Source organism: Phocoena sinus, chromosome 11, assembly GCF_008692025.1.
Source record: "Phocoena sinus isolate mPhoSin1 chromosome 11, mPhoSin1.pri, whole genome shotgun sequence".
NCBI lineage: Eukaryota > Metazoa > Chordata > Mammalia > Artiodactyla > Phocoenidae > Phocoena > Phocoena sinus.
In genome coordinates, this window is record NC_045773.1 from 63,800,448 (window position 1) to 63,822,787 (window position 22,340).

Below are 22,340 nucleotides of genomic sequence, written 5' to 3' on the forward strand. Positions count from 1 at the left end.
CAGACCTCTGTTGGCAGGTGGGGCTCCTGTGGCCGTGCAGGAAGCACCTTGCCCAGAGGCCCCGTCACCATCCCTTCTCAGGCCCAGACGGAGACCCGCACTTCCTCTCCTGGAGGACATCCTAGCCTGACTGGTGGGCGGGCGGATGCTCAGCTGGCGTCCCTCCTCAGGCCAGAGCTTTCTTTACAGCAACAAGGGCTTCCTTTCTTGTGAAGGCCAGATGAGATTCCCGAACTACAAGGAAAGGGAAATCAGGGCATTTTATTGATAATGGCAGCGTCCACGACTTTACGCTTAGGTATGTGGGCGTGTTAAGGCCCGAGCCCAGGCCTTATGCTTCTCCTCGGGATCCCTGGGGGCAAACTTCTCCTGCAGTTTCTTCCACATGCCTTTATTCATCTCCTTAAACTCTTCCAAGGTATCTGCAAAAGGAGAAGACAACAAAAAAAGGCTGAAGTCTAAAATGATTACACAGGTTGGCCCCACAGGGCTTTCGCCACACAGGCATGTCTCGCTTTTCACAGTATGTTCCTAAGAAAGAAAGGGAAGTGTAGCCCCAACTTCTGATCAGCAAATCAGGCAGGGTAACAGACAAAGAAATGCAATTGTGGATGAGCACTTGTGTACCAGAGACCGTCTTTACAGTGGCCTCTGTTCACATCCAATTATAATTCAGCACCTAAGCAGGGCCCTCTCCGCTCTGCTCCACGTGAGCAAAGAAAAGGCACTGTAGCATCAGCTACACAACGCACAGGCCCAGAGGCTTATCTCAAAACCTGGCCTGAGCCACACAGACCTTACTGTCTCCATTTTACAGATGTGGAAACTTGAGGCAGAGTGAAGTTAAGGAACTTGAGCAGGCTACACGGCTAGGAAGTGGTGGAGCTGGGATCTGACCCCAGACACTTGGGTCCACCCCACGCTGTGGAGTTGAGCAGGCACCCGGGAGGGAGCTGGACCTGGGCCCCCATCCCTGCCCACCATTTCCACACTGGGTCCCCTCAAGCAATCAGTTCACTCTCTGAGCCTCGGGTTCCTCATCTGCAAAGTGGAGATCAAAACACCTGCCTCAAAAGTTGTGAGTTTTTTTTTTTTTTTTTTTTTTGCGGTACGCAGGCCTCTCACTGTTGTGGCCTCTCCCGTTGCGGAGCACAGGCTCCGGACGCACAGGCCCAGCGGCCACGGCTCACAGACCCAGCCGCTCCGCGGCATGTGGGATCTTCCCGGACTGGGGCACGAACCCGTGCCCCCTGCATCGTCAGGCAGACTCTCAACCACTGCGCCACCAGGGAAGCCCAGTTGTGAGTCTTAAAGTAAATAATGGAGGTGACGTACCTGGCACCTGGCCCACACTCAAGAAAACGTAGCCATCTTCACAGGCATGAAGGCAGCGGGAGCTGGTGGGAGCCAGTGGGGCCTCTGTTTAAAAACATACATCCACCCCCTCCCCCCTCCCCCGTAAAGGCAGGATTTCTCAGTGACATTTGGGGCCAGATAATTCTTTGTTGTGGGGCTGACCTGGCACTGCAGGAGCATCTTGGCCTCTACCCACTAGATGTCAGTAGCAAACTGCCCTTTCCCCCGCAAGCTGTGACAACTAAAATGGTCTCCAGACATTGCCACAGGTCCCTGGGGGACAAAATCGCTCCCGGGTTGAGAACCACTGGTCTAAAGTCTGCCCAGGGCTAAAGTTCTATGATACCTAATTTTACTTGTATTTTAAGTTTAGATTTTCACATTATTTAAATTTCATAGCCTGGATTTTCATCTCTTAATAAAACTTCTGGAGAAAAAGAATAGCTTTTCTGAACAAAAAGGTAACTTACATCATCTATTAACATTTATTGTCAGTGGGCCCTTGACTAAATTAGGACACGCACTGTACCCCGGCCAGCATTCCACCCCGGGACTTTTCCAGAAGTCCAGCTTCCTTTGTGGGGCACAAAACGGGTGCCGAGGCCTCCTTCAGAGACTCCTGGGACCCCAAGCCAGGATGGACACACTCGGGACCTAGACTGCGGCCACATTTCAGACTTGCCAGGCCCTCAAATCCTCATGACAAACACTGCAAGGTGTCCTGCCCTGTCAGAGGAAACACTCAGTAAGCTTATTCCACAGAGTCACAACAAAAATAAGAGGCTTAAAAAAAAAAAAAAAAAAAAAAAGAGGCTTGCTGTGAAAGCAAATTGTCAGCTAAGTTCCTAAGGCTGAGCTCCCAGCCAGGACAAGCTGCAGCACGGGCTAGTGGTGGGGAGTCGTACATCTCCCCCTCCTTGGCTATGGGCCGTTGTCTCCGAACTCAGACGTCCCGAAGTTAACCAAGAGGCAGAGGCTGAGCCTCTGGAACTTCTTTCCATTCTAATTTCAAGTTCAAACTTTGCTCAAACTCTTCGGGGTCCTCACAATGACACTGTGCATCGATGCTGGTAATTACATGAGCCCAGGGACATGGGGGTACTATGTGGGTGTGTATATACACACACACACACACATTTTTAAAAAATTGCCAATAAAGTGATTCTGCCTGGCCAAAATCTCTCTACCCCAGTTCCCAGGGAGTAAATATAAAAATAGTATCAGTCAACATACAATAGCAGATGACACCACCAGGTTTTAATCTGTTCAGAAGGTTAAGAGTTTTCTGGAAGCCTAAATTCTCAAACCTTAGTTGCTGAAGGCTGCCAGAGGAATAGGAAAGAGAAATTTCTAGAGTACCAGGAGGCAATGTTTCAGGGCCGTGCCCTCCCAGAAAAGGTTAGCCTATTTTTATATGTGGTATCCTTGGCAATAAAAATAGTTAATTTTCCAGAACCTGCCTGTTTCAACCCAGGCTTCCCCTGCCACCACCCGCCACGTCCCCCTTCAGTGACAATGGAGATGGGGAAGTAAGGAGGGGCCGGGCTAGACAGGGTTTTTCCTTTCTTGTTAATCGGTCTATCAAGGACTCCAAAACATACCTAGTCAAACCCATATCTAACCCACAGACCACGTCCCCTGGGTCAGATAACTCTTAGGCGGATATCCCCATACACGTCTATTGAATGGCTTTTTGTTTTAATTAAAACCCTCCTGCTTATAAAGCCCCCTTAGGGCCATAAAGATAAAGTTATTTTCCTTCCATCCTGATTTCAACTACTTCCATTTGGCAAATACATATTCCCCTGTTCCCTGCTGCCCAGCCTTGAATTTAAAAGCTCTCGAGATGGATTTGCTTTTTTTAAATAATGCCTTTGACCTTCTCCATGTTCTGTGGCCAAAAAAGCATGAGCCCTGTAGCTTCAGAATTTCCTGTGGGCTATTCCACAAGACTTTCCATCAAGCAAAACTGTCTTATTAGACAATTCCCCTTGGCCACTCAAACACAAAGACTCATTTGCAAACCAACCAGAAAGGGCAGCAGCTGTGCTTTCCATACCTGTGGACAGGATCAGTTTGTATTCTTCCAGGGACAGACCACTGAAGCTTGTGTCTCTGGGGCGAGGGTACTGGTCACACGGGGCAGAGGGGAAGAGAGAGGGAGGGGAGAGAAGATTAGTTCTGCAGCACAACCCAGGACTGGATGGTCCTGGAGAGAAGCCACGCTCTAACTGCAGTTCACAGGCCATGGGTGTCTGGAGGCCAGAAGGAGAAGCGCAACGCCACCTGGAGGCCAAGCCAGTCCGGCCTGGAGAGGCGGCTCTGACTTGAACACGCGCCTGAACCCTCTGGAAAATGCAGGCTGGGCCTCGGGAGCCTGGGTGGGGCCTATGATTCTGCATTTCTAACCAGCCCCCGGGTGGTGCCCACGCTGCTGCTCACAGACCACACTTTGAGCAGTGAGGATTTAGAAGAAATCCCCTCTTCATACAGACTAGGCATTTGGCCGTGTAAATCTGTGGTTACTGAGCACATTTCTCAAGTCTGGGGAAAAAACACACTAAACGGAATTTGACAGCAATCATGTCAGGGCCGAGCAGAGGTCCAGCTTTGTCTGACAGGACTTTCCCAGTCACCCCGTCTTTATCTCCGGAGCGTGGGGAAGACCAGTTCCGTCAGAGGGGGTGGGAAAATATGCGTGAGATCCAAGAGTTGTCAGACACACCCGGCACCCACTGGCATATAAAACACATGGCTTTTCTTCAAAATTAAAAACGGCTTTCATTTAGGTGACCTAAAAGCCTCTACCAGGTGCCTTAGTTGGCTTGGTTGAAATTACTTGTTACATTTGAAAGTAGCAAAACCACAATTCTTTACAGAACATCGTATAATCAGATTTCACTCACTCTTACTGGTCATCTCCAGTCGGAGGGCTGGGGACAACACAAAAGACTGTGGCCCACTCACCTTGTGTTTGTAGTAGTTCGCATGGAGCCGTGCTAAGCTCTCGTACATCTGATCGCAGGCCTCAGGCTCTGAAACCTGAAAAACAAAACCTCCAAGAAAGTGAGCAAATGAGCCCTGCCCCCACACGGGTCTGTACCGTATGCCTCCAGGAAGGACAGGAAGCAGGCCTGCAGCTCAGAGCTGGCTTCTCTGACCACAGGTCCCACGGTCAGAAATCACCTTTTTGGAATAATGGCTCCACCTCAGCCAGCTCCCCAACCTGCAGGAAAACTCAACCGGCAAACAAACATTTGCTGAACACCTGTGACTTGTGAACCAGCAAGCCACCGTGGTGGGAGGCACTGCGGTAAAAACACAACACTCCAGGAGTGCTAGGGGCAATGTGGGCCACAAGAAGTCAGAGAAGGTCAGCGGATCATGCAAGTGAGACTAAGCTGGTTTCTGAAGGATGCACAGGAGCTGGGGAGAGTGGAGGGGGCCTTCCTGGTGGGGGCGGTTGCATGAGCAGGGCAGAGGAGGCAGGGGTGCTATCTATACCTATGCCTCACACCAGACCATCTGGCTGAGGGCCTGAACATGCAGGTAAAAGAGCCTGGGTGGGAGAAAAAGAAACAGCTTTTTGAGTTAAACTTTCAATATGAAATGTATTAAAGATTCTTTTATGAAAGGAAAAAAAATCATCTGAGCTTTCATCTGTGGTAAGTGGGGAGCTGTTGAATTTTACAAGTAAAGAAACATGAAGAAAGTAGTATTTTAGGATGAAACAGGTGAACTGAGGAGAACCAAGAGGGAGAATCCAGTTAGGTCCTGTTAGGAAGCCTTGAAAATAGAAAGGGGGAAAGAAAGCAATACTCCGGATGGCCCTGCTGGAAGTTCCAGGGAATGCGGGCAACATGCAGATGAGAGGTGGGTTTTTCCCTCTCATACCTCTTAGAAAGTTTTCCCTTCCTTCTGCCTTTGCCACTATTTAGCTACAGTTCCTTACATTATTCTGCCAAGAATTCTGAAAGCTCCCCAGAATGAAACTTTCTCTTCAATGTTTTTTCCCAGAATTCAAATGATGGATTTTTCCAACTTAAATCCTTTCTCGAAGAAGGCAGAGCATAAATAAATCAGTAGTTAAGCATTTTAATAGGCAGCTCCACTTCTGCCTCCGTGTGCATGTCAAATAAGGTCCCCACTTTACAGCAAACAAAAAAGACAATCCTGTCATTGAGTTCCACTCAATCCACCCCCAGGTTCAGGCCACCCATCATGAGAACGCCCAGGCAGCCACATCAGAAGAGAAAGGGTGATGGGCTGAGGAGGCAGCCAGTGTTTGTTGACTAATGATCAAAGGCATTATTTGAGTGCACTGGGGCTAAAGGCTGAAAAAGAAGAACGGATATTAACACACGAGTCTGACTCCCTATCGGGCGGCGCTTCCAAGGAAAGTCCAGCTGGAACAGAATTCTGCAGCATACACTTTGGGGGAAAGCGTTTTGAATGTTCTGTCTTCAGCAGGGCGTGCAAAACTACGAGCTAACCAGACGACAGACGAACAGAAGGCACAAGATGCAAAAGGAAAAAGAGGGTAACACCAGCCAAACTTTTAAAGAATATTATGTAGATTATCAAAAGATAATTGTGCATTTCATCATTTGCTTGCCCTCTTCATACCTGTACAGATGTGTCTGCTTATAAATTTAAGAGAACCTACAGTGTGCCCGGCCCATGTAAGAGCAGGTGTGCATAGCTGTGGGGAGCTGTGGAGTCCAACTGCCTGCACTTGGATCTCATCCCTTACCAGCTAAGGGGTACTGGGCAAATCACTCCATCTCCCTCTGCCCCCGACACTTAAAAAAAAAAATTTCCCACTTTTCCTTTATCCTTCTCTATATCTATATATACATAATATTTCAGTATGTTTCCTAAGAACGACACTCTCATATAACCACAGTTCCATGACCAAATTCAGGACATTTAACATTGATACAACACTTCTATCTGTTCCATTGTCCATACTCCAACTCTGTCAATTGTCGCAGTAAAAGTCTTTATAGCAAAAATCAGTCCTTTAGGCCCAGGATCGCCTCCTGCACTACCTGTCACGTTTCTTTCTCCTTGCAGCCAGGACACCTCCTCGGCCTTTGTCTTCCCAGCATTGACATTTTTGAAACATACTGCCCAACTTAACTTTTCTTTTAAAAGAAAAGATAATAATTGTCCCTATTTCTGAGGGCGATGTGAGGATAAGTAAGGTAATGCCTGGACTGCTCTGAATTCAGGGCCAGGAACACTGATGAATGTGAGGGATTAGTCTTGGTTACTATTAGTAGTAAACAGTTATAGTAAACACAGGCCTTTACTGCACTAACTACAAGGCGAAAGAAGACTTAAGGATGATGCCGGTGACAGCGGAATGAGGGGTGCGTGGAGGGCCCCTGGAAGCCCTGCCAAGGGTCACGGCGAGGGTGGGCGGAAGTTACCAGTAGGACGTGGGGGCTCTCCAGGCACAGGACCAGCTCATGCACACGCCCAGGGAACAGCAATTAGGACACATCAGCGGATCAGTGCTGCTGGTGTGACTGCCGGGTATGGCTGGAGGTGAAGTGATGAAGGGATGGAAAACCACCGAAGCTTCACTCTGTCCCTGACTGGACCTCCGGCCCTGAGCTTGATGGCTCTCAGTGGTCCCCAAGTGTTTCATGATCAGCTTGGCGGGGATCACGCACTGACCCTTGGTCTCTGCTGAGCGAGTGGCTGTCTGCAGCACCTGTCCTCCACCTGATGGCCGTGCAACCCGACCTTCCCCTCCCACCACCACCGACCACCCTCCCAACCCAGCTCTTAATTAAGAAAGGCATTCACAGCACTGCCTCTGCCCAGCGCCTCTCTCCCGGGCTCCCTCACTGCTGGCAGACCACCAACACATCGCGTCCTCACCAGACCCGCGCTCCCACCAGATCCTCACCTTCAGAGATGCTGCCAAAAGGAGTCCCCTCCTGCCTTTCCTCCAAATCTAACAGTGAGAGCTGGCCGGAGGGCTGCTCAGCCACCTCCGTCTGTACCCTCAGTGGGGCGAGCAGGGTGTCTCCTTCCTGCTCAGCTTTTCCCACCTCCGACAGAGAAGTAGGGCAGAGGGGAGGGACACAGAGAGAGAGGATGGGGTCACCGTACAGAGCATTGCTCAAAAACCAAAGTGACCCTCTGTGTTCCCTGAACCTCTCAAAAGTCCTTCAGTATTAAAGAGACAGTCTCCCAGATACTTTCCATAAAGCCTGGCGCCTCAAAGAATAATCTGAGAAGCACCTATAAATAACAAATCACCAAAAAAGGACCTTGTCACCCAATTTCTCATCTGAGGTCAGAAGGTGTCTGTACGAGGCTGTAAAAGTAGCTCAGTGGAGGTGATGAGAGTTTGAGGTACGGCAACTTCAAGCCAAGTTATTACTGCCTAAGCAGAGATGGAGCCAAGGCCAATTCTGGGTTCCTAGTCACACCCAATCCAAGCTCAGCAATTACAAAATTGTCTTATTTACTACTTAAAAGTACATCAATAGAAATACTTGTCTAATTCCGGAAGCCTCACCACATACCTACATCCCACACTCTATTCACAGACTCCAGCGCAAACATCGCTGAATTTTGAAATGCAGTTTTCCCAATGAAGTGCACTGTGCACTTTTAGAAATATTCTTATATACAAGCTATAAACTACCTGATTTTGCATTCACACCTAATGAGATTATGGACATTTTAGGACTAATAGCAAAGCTGGGTTTAAAAAAGGCAGCAGTGGGATATTATGAAAAATTCAGCTCTGCTCCCTAAATGTGAATAAAATAGATGTTCAAGTGACAAAGTGTCCTTTTTGGCTCTATTTTGGCTCCTTTTGCATTTCCCCCCCTCAGTCGCCAGTAAATTTCTCTTTACCATATTAAACTTTTATACATACAAATCTACATCACTGCCGCAGGCACTGATTTTGATTTTCAAAATTGAATTTTGGGTGGTGACAGCAACTGGTACAGCAGCCCCTATTCCAGTCACACAAAGGGATGCATAAGCACTTTTGGGAACGTGTTGCAAATTGCTTTGCTAATTAAGGTAGAGCTGGATTCAGTCCAGAAGGATCTATGAGAAAAGGCTTTCATGACTTGGTAATGAACTTCCGAAATGAGTTCATTCCATTATGGGAGTCTATTCCCTTGAATTCAACTGAAAATCTATTTCTTGAGCATCTACTATGTAGAGAGCTCTGCTAGGCGGCTGTGAGGGGACATAAAGACCCAGCCTCGGCTCCAGAGAAGTTGGCAATCAAGCTGAGACAAGATACACACACATTAAGAATAAAAAATGACCAGGACAGAGTGTAACTGAGTGCCAAGAGTTACAGGAGATCAGAAGCAGGAGCTAGTTACCAGGCCTGGCTCACATGGCAGGTGTGGTTCCCTTACAGGGCAGGTTTGCGTTTCACTGCAGTGACAGGTCACAGAGTGATGGGGAGTCAGAGTCCCTCACTTTGAGGAGTGTAGACTTCAGAGCTGGGCAGAGTGGGGATCAGAGGAGGGACTGGGAGGAAGAGGCATGAAAAGGCAGGGGGACAAGGATGGTCCAGGCAGGCAGGGTCTTAAGCTGCGCCAAGGAGTGCTTCAAGGCCTGGGAAGCCACCAGATTCTTGACAACCTCTGTGTCTGGGCTTTGGTCCACAGTGCACTAGGTTCTCAAAGGTTAAGAACCTGGGAGCAGAGATCAAGATGGCAGAATAGAAGGACGTGGAGCTCACGTCCTCCCACAAATACATGAAAGACACATCTACATGTCGAAAAATTCTCACAGAATATCCACTGAACACTGGCAGAAGATCTCATACAACCAAAGCTGCAAGAAAGATCACCACATAACTGGATAGGATGAAAGAAAAAAAAAAAAGCAGGAATCAGGACGGGACCTGTGCCCCAGGAGGGAGCTTTCAAAGGGGAGAGGTTCCTTTACCCTGGGAACCCCCTTCACTGACTGGGAGGTCCACTGGGACAGACAGGGAGCCTCAGAGGAGAGCACAGCAGCCGGCCTGTGGCAGGCAGGACAGAGGGAGACCAGCACAGACAGTCCACGCTACCTTGCTGCACTTCCCAGCCCAAGACACATGCCTGCTGGTGTGCAGAGCGGCTGGGGGCTGGAACTTGGCCTTCAGAGGACGCACTCTGGCTGCGCAGAGACAGCCTGAAAGGCTTGGAGTGTGGTCCGGGGCGAGGCTGGGGGTGCTGTGTGCAGGATGGAGCCCAGGTCTACTGTCAACGTGCGTGTGAAGCGGGGTTGCGGGGGGCGTGACCCCACCACATTGGCCTCATTCTCTGGGTGCTCACGGCAGGCACGGCTCTGCCATTATGAGCTCTGGGAGCACACAAGCGCCAGTGGATTGCCAACACGCAGAGGTAGGGCTGAAATCTGAACTGATTCCTGGCAGGTGCGTGACTTCAGCAAATTCACGCCAGCGGCAGCGTCTACAGGACATCTGAGCTGATTACTGGCACTCCCCCAGCTGAGGCAGGTCTAGTGCCAGCAAAAACAAACTTTGTGGGCACGCACACGCAGAAGCAGGGCTGATATCTGAGCTGATTACTGGTATTCCCACAGCAGAGGTGGGGCCGAAGGCAGTGTCAACAACAGTGTACTTTTTGAGCACGCACACCAGGTGACAGGAGATGTTACAGAGTGCATGTCCGGGCAGACAACTCTTGGGGAGGAATACACAACAGCTCCTTTCCCAGTGGGAGCGCTCCTGTCCCACCTACCTCACACCACAGTTTAGGACCGGATCTGGGGGCTTCTACTTCAACAACTGGGGAGCAGACGCTGCCCCTGATAGGGCTGTGACAACCACAGAGCAAAGAGGAGGTCCTGCCCAACATCCAGTGCAGGCTCTGGTCACCACAACAATCACACCCCCTATCAAGGGGAGAGGGGCCAGCACACCCTGAGGAAAGACATGGCAGGCATCCATACCAAAAACAGCCTTTGCACCAAAAATGTTAGACTCACACAGGCTACACAGGGGTGTTTCCATGTAAAAACAGCCCTCCATGACCACAGTAGATAATGTTTCCCCTAAATTCATAGAGTCAGAGTAATATAAGTAAAATGAAAAAGCAGAGGAACCACTCCCAATTACAAGAACAAGAGAAATCCCCTAAAAAAACAATGAAACAGACCTCTCCAGTCTACCAGACCCTGAGTTCAAAAAGAAGGTAACAAAAATGCTGAAGGAGCTAAGAAAAGCTATCTACAGCAATGCAGATCACTGTAACTAAGAACTATAAAGAGGAGGCAATCAAAATCAGACAACTTAATTGCCGAGATGAAAACTGAGCTAAAGGCAATATATAGAAAACTAAATAATGCAAAATGAATAAGTGATTTGGAAGACAAAATAATGGAAATCACCCAATCAGAGCGGCAGACGAAAAGACAAATGGAAAAAAAAAATGAAAGCAATATAAAAGACCTATGGGACACAAAGCGTGCCAATCTAGGCATAATAGGGATTCCAGAAGAAGAAAGAGAAAAGGGAATCGAAAATGTATTTAAAGAAATTATGGCTGAAAATTTCCCAAACCTAAAGAAGGAAACAAATATTGAGGTACAGGAAGCACACAGGGTCCCAAACAAGATGAACCCAAGCAGACCTACACCAAGACATATCATAATTAAAATGGCAAAAGTTAAAGATAAAGAGAGGATTTTAAAGGCAGCAAGAGAAAAACAAAGAGTAAGTTACAAGGGAACTCCCATAAGGCTATCAGCTGATTTCTCTATAGAAACTTTGCAGGCCAGAAGGGAGTAGCAAGATATATTCAAAGTCCTGAAAGGGAGAAACCTGCAACCTATGATACTCTACCCAGCAAGATTATCATTTATAATAGAAGGAGAGATAATGAATTTCTCACACAAGCAAAAACTAAAAGAATACAGCAATACTAGACCTAACCTAAAAAGAATACTGAAAGGTCTTCTCTAAATAGAAAAGAAGAAAGAATCTATAGGAAAGGGAAAATCACAATAGGAAAAGCAAATATATGAAAGGATTGCAGATCACTTAAATAAACCAGAACATACATTTAAAAAAAAAAAATCAAAAAAAATGTGTGGAAGCAATTATAACTACAATGAATGCCAAAAGGATAAACATGAAAATATAAAATAGGACATCAGAATCAAATTGTTCTTACTTGGGAGAGGGGAGTAAGAAAATGTAGATTTTTTGGAATGTGTTTAAGCTTATATTACTACCAGTCTAAAGCAAGCAGATACAGTAATGGGTTAACATACTTGAAAACCAGGGTAACCACAAATCAAAAACATACAACAGATTCACAAAAAACAAAAAGAAGAGAACTCAAGTGTAATACAAATGAAAACCATCAAACCACAAAAGGAAAAACAAAAAGAAAGGAACAAAGAAGAAATACAAAATCAACTGGAAAACCAGATTTAAAATGGCAATAAATACATACCTGTCAATAATTACCTTAAATGTCAATGGACTAAATGCTCTGACCAAAAGACACAGAATGGCAGATTGGATAATAAAACAAGAGGCTACAACACGCTGCCTACAAAAGACCCACTTTTGGGCAAAGGACACCCACAGACTGAAAATGAGGGGATGGAAAAAGATATTTCACAGAAACACAAATCACAAGAAGCGGGGGGTCACAATATCATATCAGACAAAATAGACTTTAAAACAAAGGCCATAGGGACTTCCCTGGTGGCACAGTGGTTAAGAATCCACCTGCCAATGTGGAGGACATGGGTTTGAACCCTGGTCCGGGAAGATCTCATGTGCCGTGGATCAACTAAGCCCATGAGCTGCAGCTACTGAGCCTGCACTCTAGAGCTCAAGAGCCACAACTACTGAGCCTGTGTGCCACAACTACTGAAGCCAGCATGCCCAGAGCCGTGCTATGCAACAAGAGAATCCACCGCAATGAGAAGCCCGCACGCCACAATGAAGAGTAGTTCCTGCTTGCTGCAACTAGAGAAAGCCCGCGTGCAGCAACGAAGACCCAACGCAGCCAAAAATAAATAAATAAATAAATTTATTTAAAAGAAAAACAAAACCCAAAACAAAGGCAATAAAGAGGGATGCTATATAATGACAAAACAATTGATGCAAGAAGAGGATATTACACTCATTAACATATATGAACCCAATATATGCTTTAGGAGCACCTAAATACATAAAACAAATACTAACAGACATAAAGGGAGAAATTGATGGGAATAAAATAAAAGTAGGAGATTTTAACACCCCACTGACATCAACAGACAGATCTTCCAAACAGAAAATCAATAAGGCAACAGAGATCCTAAATGACACAAGAGAACAGTTAGACTTAATTTGGTATTTTCAGGACACTACATCCAAAAAAACCAGAATACACATTCTTTTCAAGTGCACATAGCACATTTTCTAGGGTAGACGACATATTAGGACACAAAACAAGCCTTGATAAATTTAAGAGGATAGAAATTATTTCAAGCATCTTTTCTGACCATAATGGCATGAAACTAGAAGTCAACCACAGAAAGAGACACGAGGAAAAAAAACGATTACACAGAGACTAAACAAGTTATTAAAAAACCAATTGGTCGGGCTTCCCTGGTGGCGCAGTGGTTGAGAGTCTGCCTGCCGATGCAGGGGACACGGGTTCGTGCCCCGGTCCGGGAAGATCCCACGTGCCGCGGAGCGGCTGGGCCCGTGAGCCATGGCCGCTGGGCCTGCGCGTCCGGAGCCTGTGCTCTGCAACAGGAGAGGCCACAACAGTGAGAGGCCCGCATACCACAAAAAAAAAAAAAAAAAAAAAAAAAAAAAAAAAAAAAACCAATTGGTCAATGACGAATTCAAAGAGGAAATTAAAAAATACCTTGAGACAAATGACAATGAAAATACAACCATATAAAATCTATGGGATGCCGCAAAAAGCATTTCTTAGAGGGAAGTTCATAGCAATACAGACCTTCCTCAAAAAAACAAGAAAAATCTCAAATAAACAACCCAACCTACCACTTAAAAGAATTAGAAAAAGAAGAACGAACAAAACCTAAAGTCAGCAGAAGGAAGGAAATAATAAAGATCAGAGAGGAAATAAATAAGATAGAGATTAAAAAAAAAAGAAAAAAAAATCAATAAAACCAAGAGCTGGTTCTTTGAAAGAAAAAAATCAACAAACCTCTGGCTAGGCTCACCAAGAAGAAAAAAGAGGGGACCCAAATAAACAAAGTAAGAAATGAAAGAGGAGAAATAACAACTGATACCACAGAAATACAAGAAGCCATAAGAGAATACTATGAACAATTATATGCCAACAAACTGGACAACCCAGAAGAAATGGACAAGTTTCTAGAAACATACATCCCACCAAAATTGAATCAAGAAGAAATAGATAATTTGGGGGTTTTCTGGCCACGCTGCATGCCTCACAGGATCTTAGTTCCCTGACCAGGGATTGAACCCAGGCCATGGCAGTGAAAGTGCCAAGTCCTAACCACTGGACCGCCAGGGAATTGCCAAGAAGAGATAGATAATTTGAACAGACTGATCACTAGAAGTGAAACAGAATCTGTAATTAAAAAAAAACTCCCTGCAAACAAAAGTCCAGGACCAGATGGCTTCACTAGGGAATTCTACCAAACATACAAAGAACTTAAACTGATCCTTCTGAAACTCTTCTTCAAAAGACTGAAGAGGAGCGAACACTCCTAAAGTCATGCTATGAAGCCACCATCACCCCGATACCAAAACCAGACAAAGACACCACCAAAAAAGAAAATCACAGGCCAATATCTTTGATTGATATAGATGTAAAAATTCTCAATAAAATACTAGCAAACCAAATCCAACAACATATAAAAAGGATCATACACCATGATCAGGTTAGATTCATTCCAAGTTAGCAAGGATGGCTCAACATATGCAAATCAATCAGTATGACACACCACATAAACAAAGGAAAAGACAAAAACCACATGATCATCTCAACAGATGCAGAAAGAGCATTTGATAAAATTCAACATCCATTCATGATTAAAAACTCTCACCAAAGTGGGTACAGAGGAAACACATCTCAACATAATCAATGCTCTTTTTGACAAAACCACAGCCAACGTAATATTCAACAGTGAAAAGCTGAAAGCCTTCCCACTAAAATCTGGCAAGAAACAAGGATACCTACTCTTACCACTTCTATTCAGCATAATATTGGAAGTCCTAGTCACAGCAATCAGACAAGAAAAAGAAAGAAAAGGTATCCAGATTAGAAGGGAAGAGGTAAAAATTGTCATTATATGCAGATGACATGATACTCTATACAGAAAACCCTAAACACTCAACACAAAAACTTTTAGAGCAGATAAATGAATTCAGCAAGGTAGCAGGATACAATATTAACATAAAGAAATCAGTTGCATTTCTCTATATCAGAAAGAGAAAGTTAAAAAAAATCCCTATTAAAATCACATCAAAATATATATATATATATAATAAAACCACCTAGGAATAAACCTGACCAAGGAGGTAAAAGACTTATATGCTGAGAACTATAAAACACTGATATAGGAAACTGAAGATGATTCAAAGAAATGGAAAGATATCCCATGCTCTTGCATTGGAAGAATTAAAATTGTTAAATTGGCCATATTATCCAAAGCAATCTACAGATTTAATGTGATCCCTATCAAATTAACCATGACATTTTTCACAGAACTAGAATAAATAATCCTAAAATTTATATGGAACCACAAAAGACCCAGAATTCCAAAGCAATGCTGGGGAAAAGGAACAAAGCTGGAGGCATAACCCTCCCTGACTTCAGACAATACTACAAAGCTACAGTAAACAAAATAGCATGGTACTGGCACAAAAACAGACATATAGATCAATGAAACAGAATAGAGAGCCCAGAAATAAGCCCACACACCTACAGTCAATTACTCTTCGACAAAGTTGGAAGAATATACAACGGAGAAAAGACATTCTCTTCAGCAAGTGGTATTGGGAAAGCTGGAGAGCCTCATGTAAATCAATGAAGTTAGAACACTCCCCACGTCATACACAAAAATAAACTCAAAATGGCTTAAAGACTTAAATATAAGACATGACACTATAAACTCCTAGAAGAGAGAACACAGGCAAAACATTCTGACATAAATCATACAAATGTTTTCTTAGGTCAGTCTCCCAAGGCAAAAGAAATGAAAGAAAAAATAAACAAATCAAACTTAATAAATAAACTAAATAAATAAATTAATTAATTAAATAAATAAACTAATCAAACTTAAAAGCTTTTGCACAGCAAAGGAAACCATAAACAAAACAAAAAGACAACCTATGGACTGGGAGAAAATATTTGCAAACATTGCAACTGACAAGGGCTTAAGTTCCAAAATATACAAACAGCTCATACACCTCAACAACAAAACAACCCAATCGAAAAATGGGCAGAAGACCTAAATAGACATTTCTCCAAAGAAGAAATACAGATGGCCAATAGGCACATGAAAAGATGCTCAACATCACTAATTATTAGAGAAATGCAAATCGAAACTACAACGAGGTGTCACCTCACACCAGTCAGAATGGCCATCATCAAAAAGTCTACAAATAGGGCTTCCCTGGTGGTGCAGTGGTTGAGAGTCTGCCTGCCGATGCAGGGGACACGGGTTTGTGCCCTGGTCCGGGAAGATCCCACATGCCACAGAGGGTCTGGGCCCGTGAGCCATGGCCACTCAGCCTGCGCGTCCGGAGCCTGTGCTCCGCAACGGGAGAGGCCACAGCAGTGAGAGGCCCGCGTACTGCAAAAAAAAAAAAAAAAAAAGTCTACAAATAACAAATGCTGGAGAGTGTGTGGAGAAAAGGGAACCTTCCTACTCTGCTGGTGGGAGTGTAAACTGGTACAGCCCCTATGGAGAACAGTAGGAAGGTTCCTTAAAATACTAAAAATAGAATTGCGGTATGATCAAGCAATCCCACTCCGGGGCTTATATCTGGAAAAGACTAGAACTCTAATTAGAAAAGATACGTGCACCCCAATGTTCATAGCAGCACTATTTACGATAGCCAAGACATGGAAGCAACCTAAATGCCTGTCGACAGATGAATGGATAAAAAAGATATGGTACACAGATACAATGGAATATTACTCAGCCATAAAAAAAGAATGAAGTAATGCCACTTGCAGCAACATGGATAGACTTGGAGAAAATAAGTCAGAGAAAGACAAATATCATATAACTTATTTGTGGAATCTAAAAAATGATACAAATGAACTTAGTTACAAAACAGAAACAGACTCACCTACATAGAAAACAATCTTATGGTTACCAAAGGGGAGGCAGGGGAGGGATAAATTAGGAATTTGGGATTAACAGATACACACTACTATATATAAAATAGATAAACAACAAGGACCTACTGTATAGCACAGGGAACTATATTCATTATTTTATAATAACTTATAATGGAAAAGAATCTGAAAAAGAACATATATATAGTATATACATGTGTATATAGTATAAAGGGGGTAACAGGTAACATCTTACAGAAAAATCTGAATGAACTTTTTGGCCAACCCAATATAACTGAATTGCTTTGTTGTACACCTGAAACTAACACAACGCTATAAATCAAATATACTTAAAAAAAAAAAAGAACCATTTACATTATGACCAATTTGGGAGGCAATGAGAAGAAGCCCTCATTGGGGCTGGGGCACACGCTGGAGTGTGGTGAGGCGGTGGGACACAGGCTGGATTAGACAACACTGAAGGCCTCACAAAGCTGCATTACTCCAGAAGGCAACAGGCAGACCCAAAGATCTCTAAGTGGTAACCCACTGAAAGTGGTGGATAATCTAGCCCTCCAGGAGGAGCACCTACATCTCTAAACATGCCTAGAAAACTGCCATGCCTTGGTCTAAACACTACTTTAACTCCCTCCAGCTCCATCTGGAACTGGGGGAGAAAAAGAGATGGAGATGCCTGCATTCCCTCTCTGACATGATTCTCCTCACAAGGGCTGTTTTGCAGTGGGCTCAATATTACAACTAAAAATCACATAATCTGGGCTTCCCTGGTGGCGCAGTGGTTAAGAGTCCGCCTGCAAATGCAGGGGACACGGGTTCGTGCCCCGGTCCGGGAAGATCCGACATGCCATGGTGTGGCTGGGTCCGTGAGCCACGGCCACTGGGCCTGCACGTCCGGAGCCTGTGCTCCACAACAGGAGAGGCCACAACAGTGAGAGGCCCACTTACTGAAAAAAAAAAATCACATAATCTGTTCTCAGGCCCCTCCTCAAAAACTGGACTTCAGAGGACCCACACACAGGGGTGGGTAACGCTGGATGGCATCACCACTGCCAACACACACAGGGCTACACCCCGCCACACTGAGCCACAGACCAGGCCCCGACTGGATGACTGAGAAAACAGAATCACAGAAAACCTTTGAATTCCCCTCTGAGGTGTTGGACATATCACCTACATTACTGCCAATCCAAGACAAAGTTCAACTCCTTTCAAAGGGGGCCGATATTATTTCAACCTGGGTATTTAATTCAAGAACTCCCTGGTGGGCGAGCCCCTTCCTGGGTGGCTCCTCAGAGCTGTGCCCCGTGCTGGATAAGTGGGTGCTGCCACGGACCTTTTAGGAAGCTGCCTGTGCATCTAATGATCTCATTAGAAGAGTTTGCACCTTCCCCTGTACTTAAGTCAACAATTACTGTTGTTTTGCCACCTTCCCCCATGTTGTGATTATTTTATTAAGCTCTTGGGGCTGCAGGGAACATGCGTTCTCTTAGGGAAACTGAACTGAAACGGGGCAAAATCCATAAACATTAGCTTTAAAAAACTGCACAATAGGAGAGAGGGTGTAAGAGGTGTTTAGTGTGTTTCTGCTTCCCACCTCCTTCTTGGTGGGTTTAGGGTGTACCGTGAGACTCCCCAAAGGGCAATCTGTAGTGGAATAAATGGAGGCAGTTATTTTTGTACCCTGGTTTCAAGTCTGAATGATTAATTTGCTTTCTAGTGGTTCTGGCTCTTCTGTGCTGGTGTCCCACCTGAGGACCATCTTTTTCCCCATCCACGCTGGGTAGGCAGGGGCTGGGCCAAAGAAAAGCAGGTGGGTAAACAGAAGGATGTTTAAGTCTTTGCCAAAACTGTCCATGGTCCAAAGAGGTCTTGAGCAGGAAGTGAGGGCGAGGGAGGGCTTGAAGTTCACGGAACAAGAGGCCTTTCTAACAAGAAGAAATAACTTGGGAGGAATGGGAGCTGAGGATAGCTCAGGCACAAAGAAGACAACGCTCACGTGTCTTGCCATTCAACTCCTGGGGAACCCCGAATAAGCTGTTTTTCTTTTCAGATTTTGTTTCTTCACCTGTAAAATGGGAACAGCGATGGAGACCTCAACGCAGCTGCACTAAGGAATAGACTGAGACCATGCATGCAAGTGTGTCACACACGCGTTCAGCGTTATTGTTCAGATGCAGGAAGCCACAAGGCTGAGAGCAGGACTGCCTGCTCCTCTCCTCCACAGGAACAAACACGCGGCGGAGGAGAGCTGCCTCCCCCTCTAGTCCTGTCTTTCTGGCACATGGCATAACCGAGGGGGAGCTCCGCATCGATCAGTCGACTGGGTCGAGTGCCTGCCCCTGGCTGCCAGCTTTCTCAAGTTCTTTATAAATGATCCGGGGGTGTCAGTGGGAGTGACTCACAGCACTGTTCTCAATTCCAGCAAGGGACTGCTCCTTCTAAAAATTACCACCAAGATTTACTAAGCCCAGGTGCATTCCTGGATGACATCAGGATGAGGTACCACAACAATGGTCCTGAGTCATGTGCCTGCTGCCATCATGATGCACTGGTTCACTCTACCAGGGATGCACTCGTGAGCTGCTCTGGAACCATCAACCGAGCCATGACTTGCATCTGCAGCCGTGACTCACATTCGTGTGGGCCTTCTACTCATCAGAACTATCTGCCTAGGTGACGACAAAAGATGACAACTGCAAAAGGGAAAGCTCTACCCTCCTTTTCTGGCTCCTCTTACACTAACAGTCAAGCAGGTGAATGTCATACTCTCACCTCCCCAGGGATCTAGCCTCTGTCAGCGTCTCTGCTGGCTGGTTTCACCATTCGAAGTTCATTAAAGTAAGTCACGTGTCTGTCCAACTGTAGGCTCCTTGGTGATAAGGACCAGGTTATGTCCCTCTTCTGTAGTTCCTGCAGTTCCCCACACAGAGTAAGCTCACAAATTAATTCTCACCACTCAGGGCACAGACATATTCCCTTCTCACTCTTCACTACTTCTCTCCATCTAGTTCTGCTACATCTGCAACTATATTCAAATGATTTTTGTCTCACGAGCCATAACCAATCATTTATTTACCCATTCATTCAGACATTTACCGAGTGTCTTTTATGTGCCAGGAACTATGCTAGACACTGTGGGGAGAAAGATAAAAATAGCACCGTCTCTATTCTCAGGAAGCTCACACTGAATATGTGAAGGGAGCATAGCCCTAGAAAGTCTATGGGCTGTGGGATTTGCAGAGTTGGGACTATGACTCTTGCCTTCAAGATCTTTATACTACGGGCCAGTGAAGACCACTGTAAGAAGTGTGAAGGCCCTCAGTGTTGTGTGACACCCCAACCCCCCCCCAACAAAGCCCTGAGCCAGACACTCCGTCCATGCCCACCACCCAGTCAGCACTTGGTTTCGATGATGCCACCGGGCATGTTGTCCTTGCTCCATTAGGTGGGCTGGTTTGGGTCTGGGTTGGGCTAAGTTGCCAAAAAGCCATGCTCCTGCTTTGACAGGTTGTGGCCAAATTTCGCAAAAGTCATTTCTTCAGGCTGTGTGTGTATGTGTCACATCTCATGTGTCTGACCTCTTGCCTGAGCCCCAGGCTCAAATATCCCACTGTCTACTTTGACATTTCCACTTGAAAGTAAATCCACTTTGCATCTCAAGTTTAACATGTCTTAACACCAAACTAAAGATGTTCTTCCCACACCCCACCTGCTCCTCATCTTGTCTTCCCCATCTCAGCAAACTGCACCACCTTGCACCGAGTCGCTCAGGCCAAAACAATCTAGGTGTTAGCCTTGGTTCCTCTTTCCCTTTACCCTATATCCAATACATCAGCAAGTCCTGTTGATGCAACCTTCACATTGCAACCCCAATGTGGCCACTTCCATCTCCTGTGCTGCATCTTCCAAGCCACCACCATTTCCTGCCTGGGCTACCAGAGTGACTGTTTCTATTCTTGCCTCCCTATAATCCATTCACTGGTACAGCCAGAGTGAGCTTTAAAAAAAACAGTAAACTAAGTCACATCAGCCCCCTGACTAAACCTCCCCAGAGGCTTCTCACTGGTCTTATGATAAAATCCAACCCCTAACCAGAGCCTGCCTATAAAACCCTACCGTGCCTGACTCCTGTCCTCCTCTGACTCAACTCTTAGAAAACGGCATTTCGCTCACTACCCTTCAGCCACTTGGGCTTTCTTCCTGCTTCCTGCCTCAGGACCATTGCACTGCCTGAAAGAACACCAAGTGTTCATTGTTGGCTCATCGTCTTCCCTTAGGTCTCATCTATGTGTCACCTCCTCAGTAAGCCTTTATCTATCATAACTAATATTACCCTTTTACCATGCTACTCTATTTCATATCCATCATAGTACTTCTCTGCACTGCCTACGTGTGTCTACTTGCTTATTGTGTCCTGAGCTAGGACGTAAACTTAAAATTTCATGTGGGCAGGACCTCATCTAATTAACTACTGTCTCCCCAGCACGTGGAACGGTTCCTGGCACAAGGTGGGTGTTCCGTAAGTTTGTGCTGTATGAATGAACAAATCCCAGAAGTGCAGCACCAACCTGGAGGACAGCAAGAACACAGGTCTACTACTCACACACACGGGCACGGGGTGAGGACTCAAACCTGCCGCACGGGCTTACAAGGGCCCAGGAAGCACACCAAGGCTTAGCGGGGACCCTGCATAGGTCCTTGGGCATCAGCTCAATCACTGCACAACACTTCGAGGTAATGGCATCGTGTCAGGGGAGCAAAAAGCCTATGACTGTCACCACCTAGGACTGGTGTTGTGGGACTCAACCCTGGCTGCACCCTGAATCATCGAGAGCTTTTAAAAACACTGAGGGCAAGGCCTCACCCCCAGAGATTCTGATTCAATAAGAATCAGATGGTCCCAGGTATCTAGATTTTTAAAAAGCTCCTCAGGAACCTCCAACGTGCAGCCAGGTGAAAGTACTGAGTAGAGGATAGGATCACCGCTCTCCGCAGTTTCCCCGGGCGTTAAGAGGGTCCCCGGGTACGCGCGGCCAGGGAGGAAAGGCGCGCGCAAGCGCGGGGCCCCGCCGCCAGCCCGCTCGTGGGCCCCGCCCTGCCACCTCCTTTCCTCCCCTCGCCCCAACCGCCTCCCCGCCGCAGGCGGACCCCACAGTCTGGTCACCTGGGTGTTCTCTCCCTCCCGAAAGGCCTGCGCTACCCGCTGCCGCAGATAAGCGCCCAAGTCCCGGCCTCTTTTGGTCTCGTCCACTGGCCATTCCTCACAGAGTCTAAGAAAACGCCTGTAGCGGCTAGCCGCCATTTTGGGGCCTGCTTGTCTCCGCCCCTGAGGGAGGAGTCGGCGGGAACAGGTGGAGCTTGCGCACTAAGCATCGCCGGCTTCCCGAAGAGGTGGGGTGGGAGGGAGGAGTGAGCATGCGCTACTTGGCCGGCGCCCTGCTGCTTTCCGGGCGGGGCCGCTGCTCTCCTGTCTCTGCAGGGCCGGCTGATTCAGTCTTCGTCCTCCTGGAACCAGCCCGGTTCCCAGGGGCAAGTCAGTCGTGGAGTACACCGGGGATAGCTTGCTTCTCTTTTTCAGTGACTGCACAAGCTCCAGACTAAAAAACCCTCCTCTGAGACCTCTGCTAATTGCATAAGCGACTACATTTGCATGTAAATACAGGTGGT

At 46.2% G+C, this 22,340-nt stretch overlaps 1 protein-coding gene across 1 annotated transcript; it reads right to left on the reverse strand.

Annotated features, from left to right (window-relative positions):
- Positions 1-235: 235 nt before the first annotated feature.
- On the reverse strand, positions 236-22,009 carry LOC116761677 (ubiquinol-cytochrome-c reductase complex assembly factor 2). Its single transcript, XM_032647753.1, has 4 exons — positions 21,838-22,009; positions 4,324-4,398; positions 3,416-3,485; positions 236-422 (listed from the first exon to the last, which is right to left on the reverse strand). Exons 1-4 carry the CDS (start codon positions 21,973-21,975, stop codon positions 295-297), a joined length of 411 nt encoding a protein of 136 aa, XP_032503644.1. The 5' UTR covers positions 21,976-22,009; the 3' UTR covers positions 236-294.
- Positions 22,010-22,340: the final 331 nt, after the last annotated feature.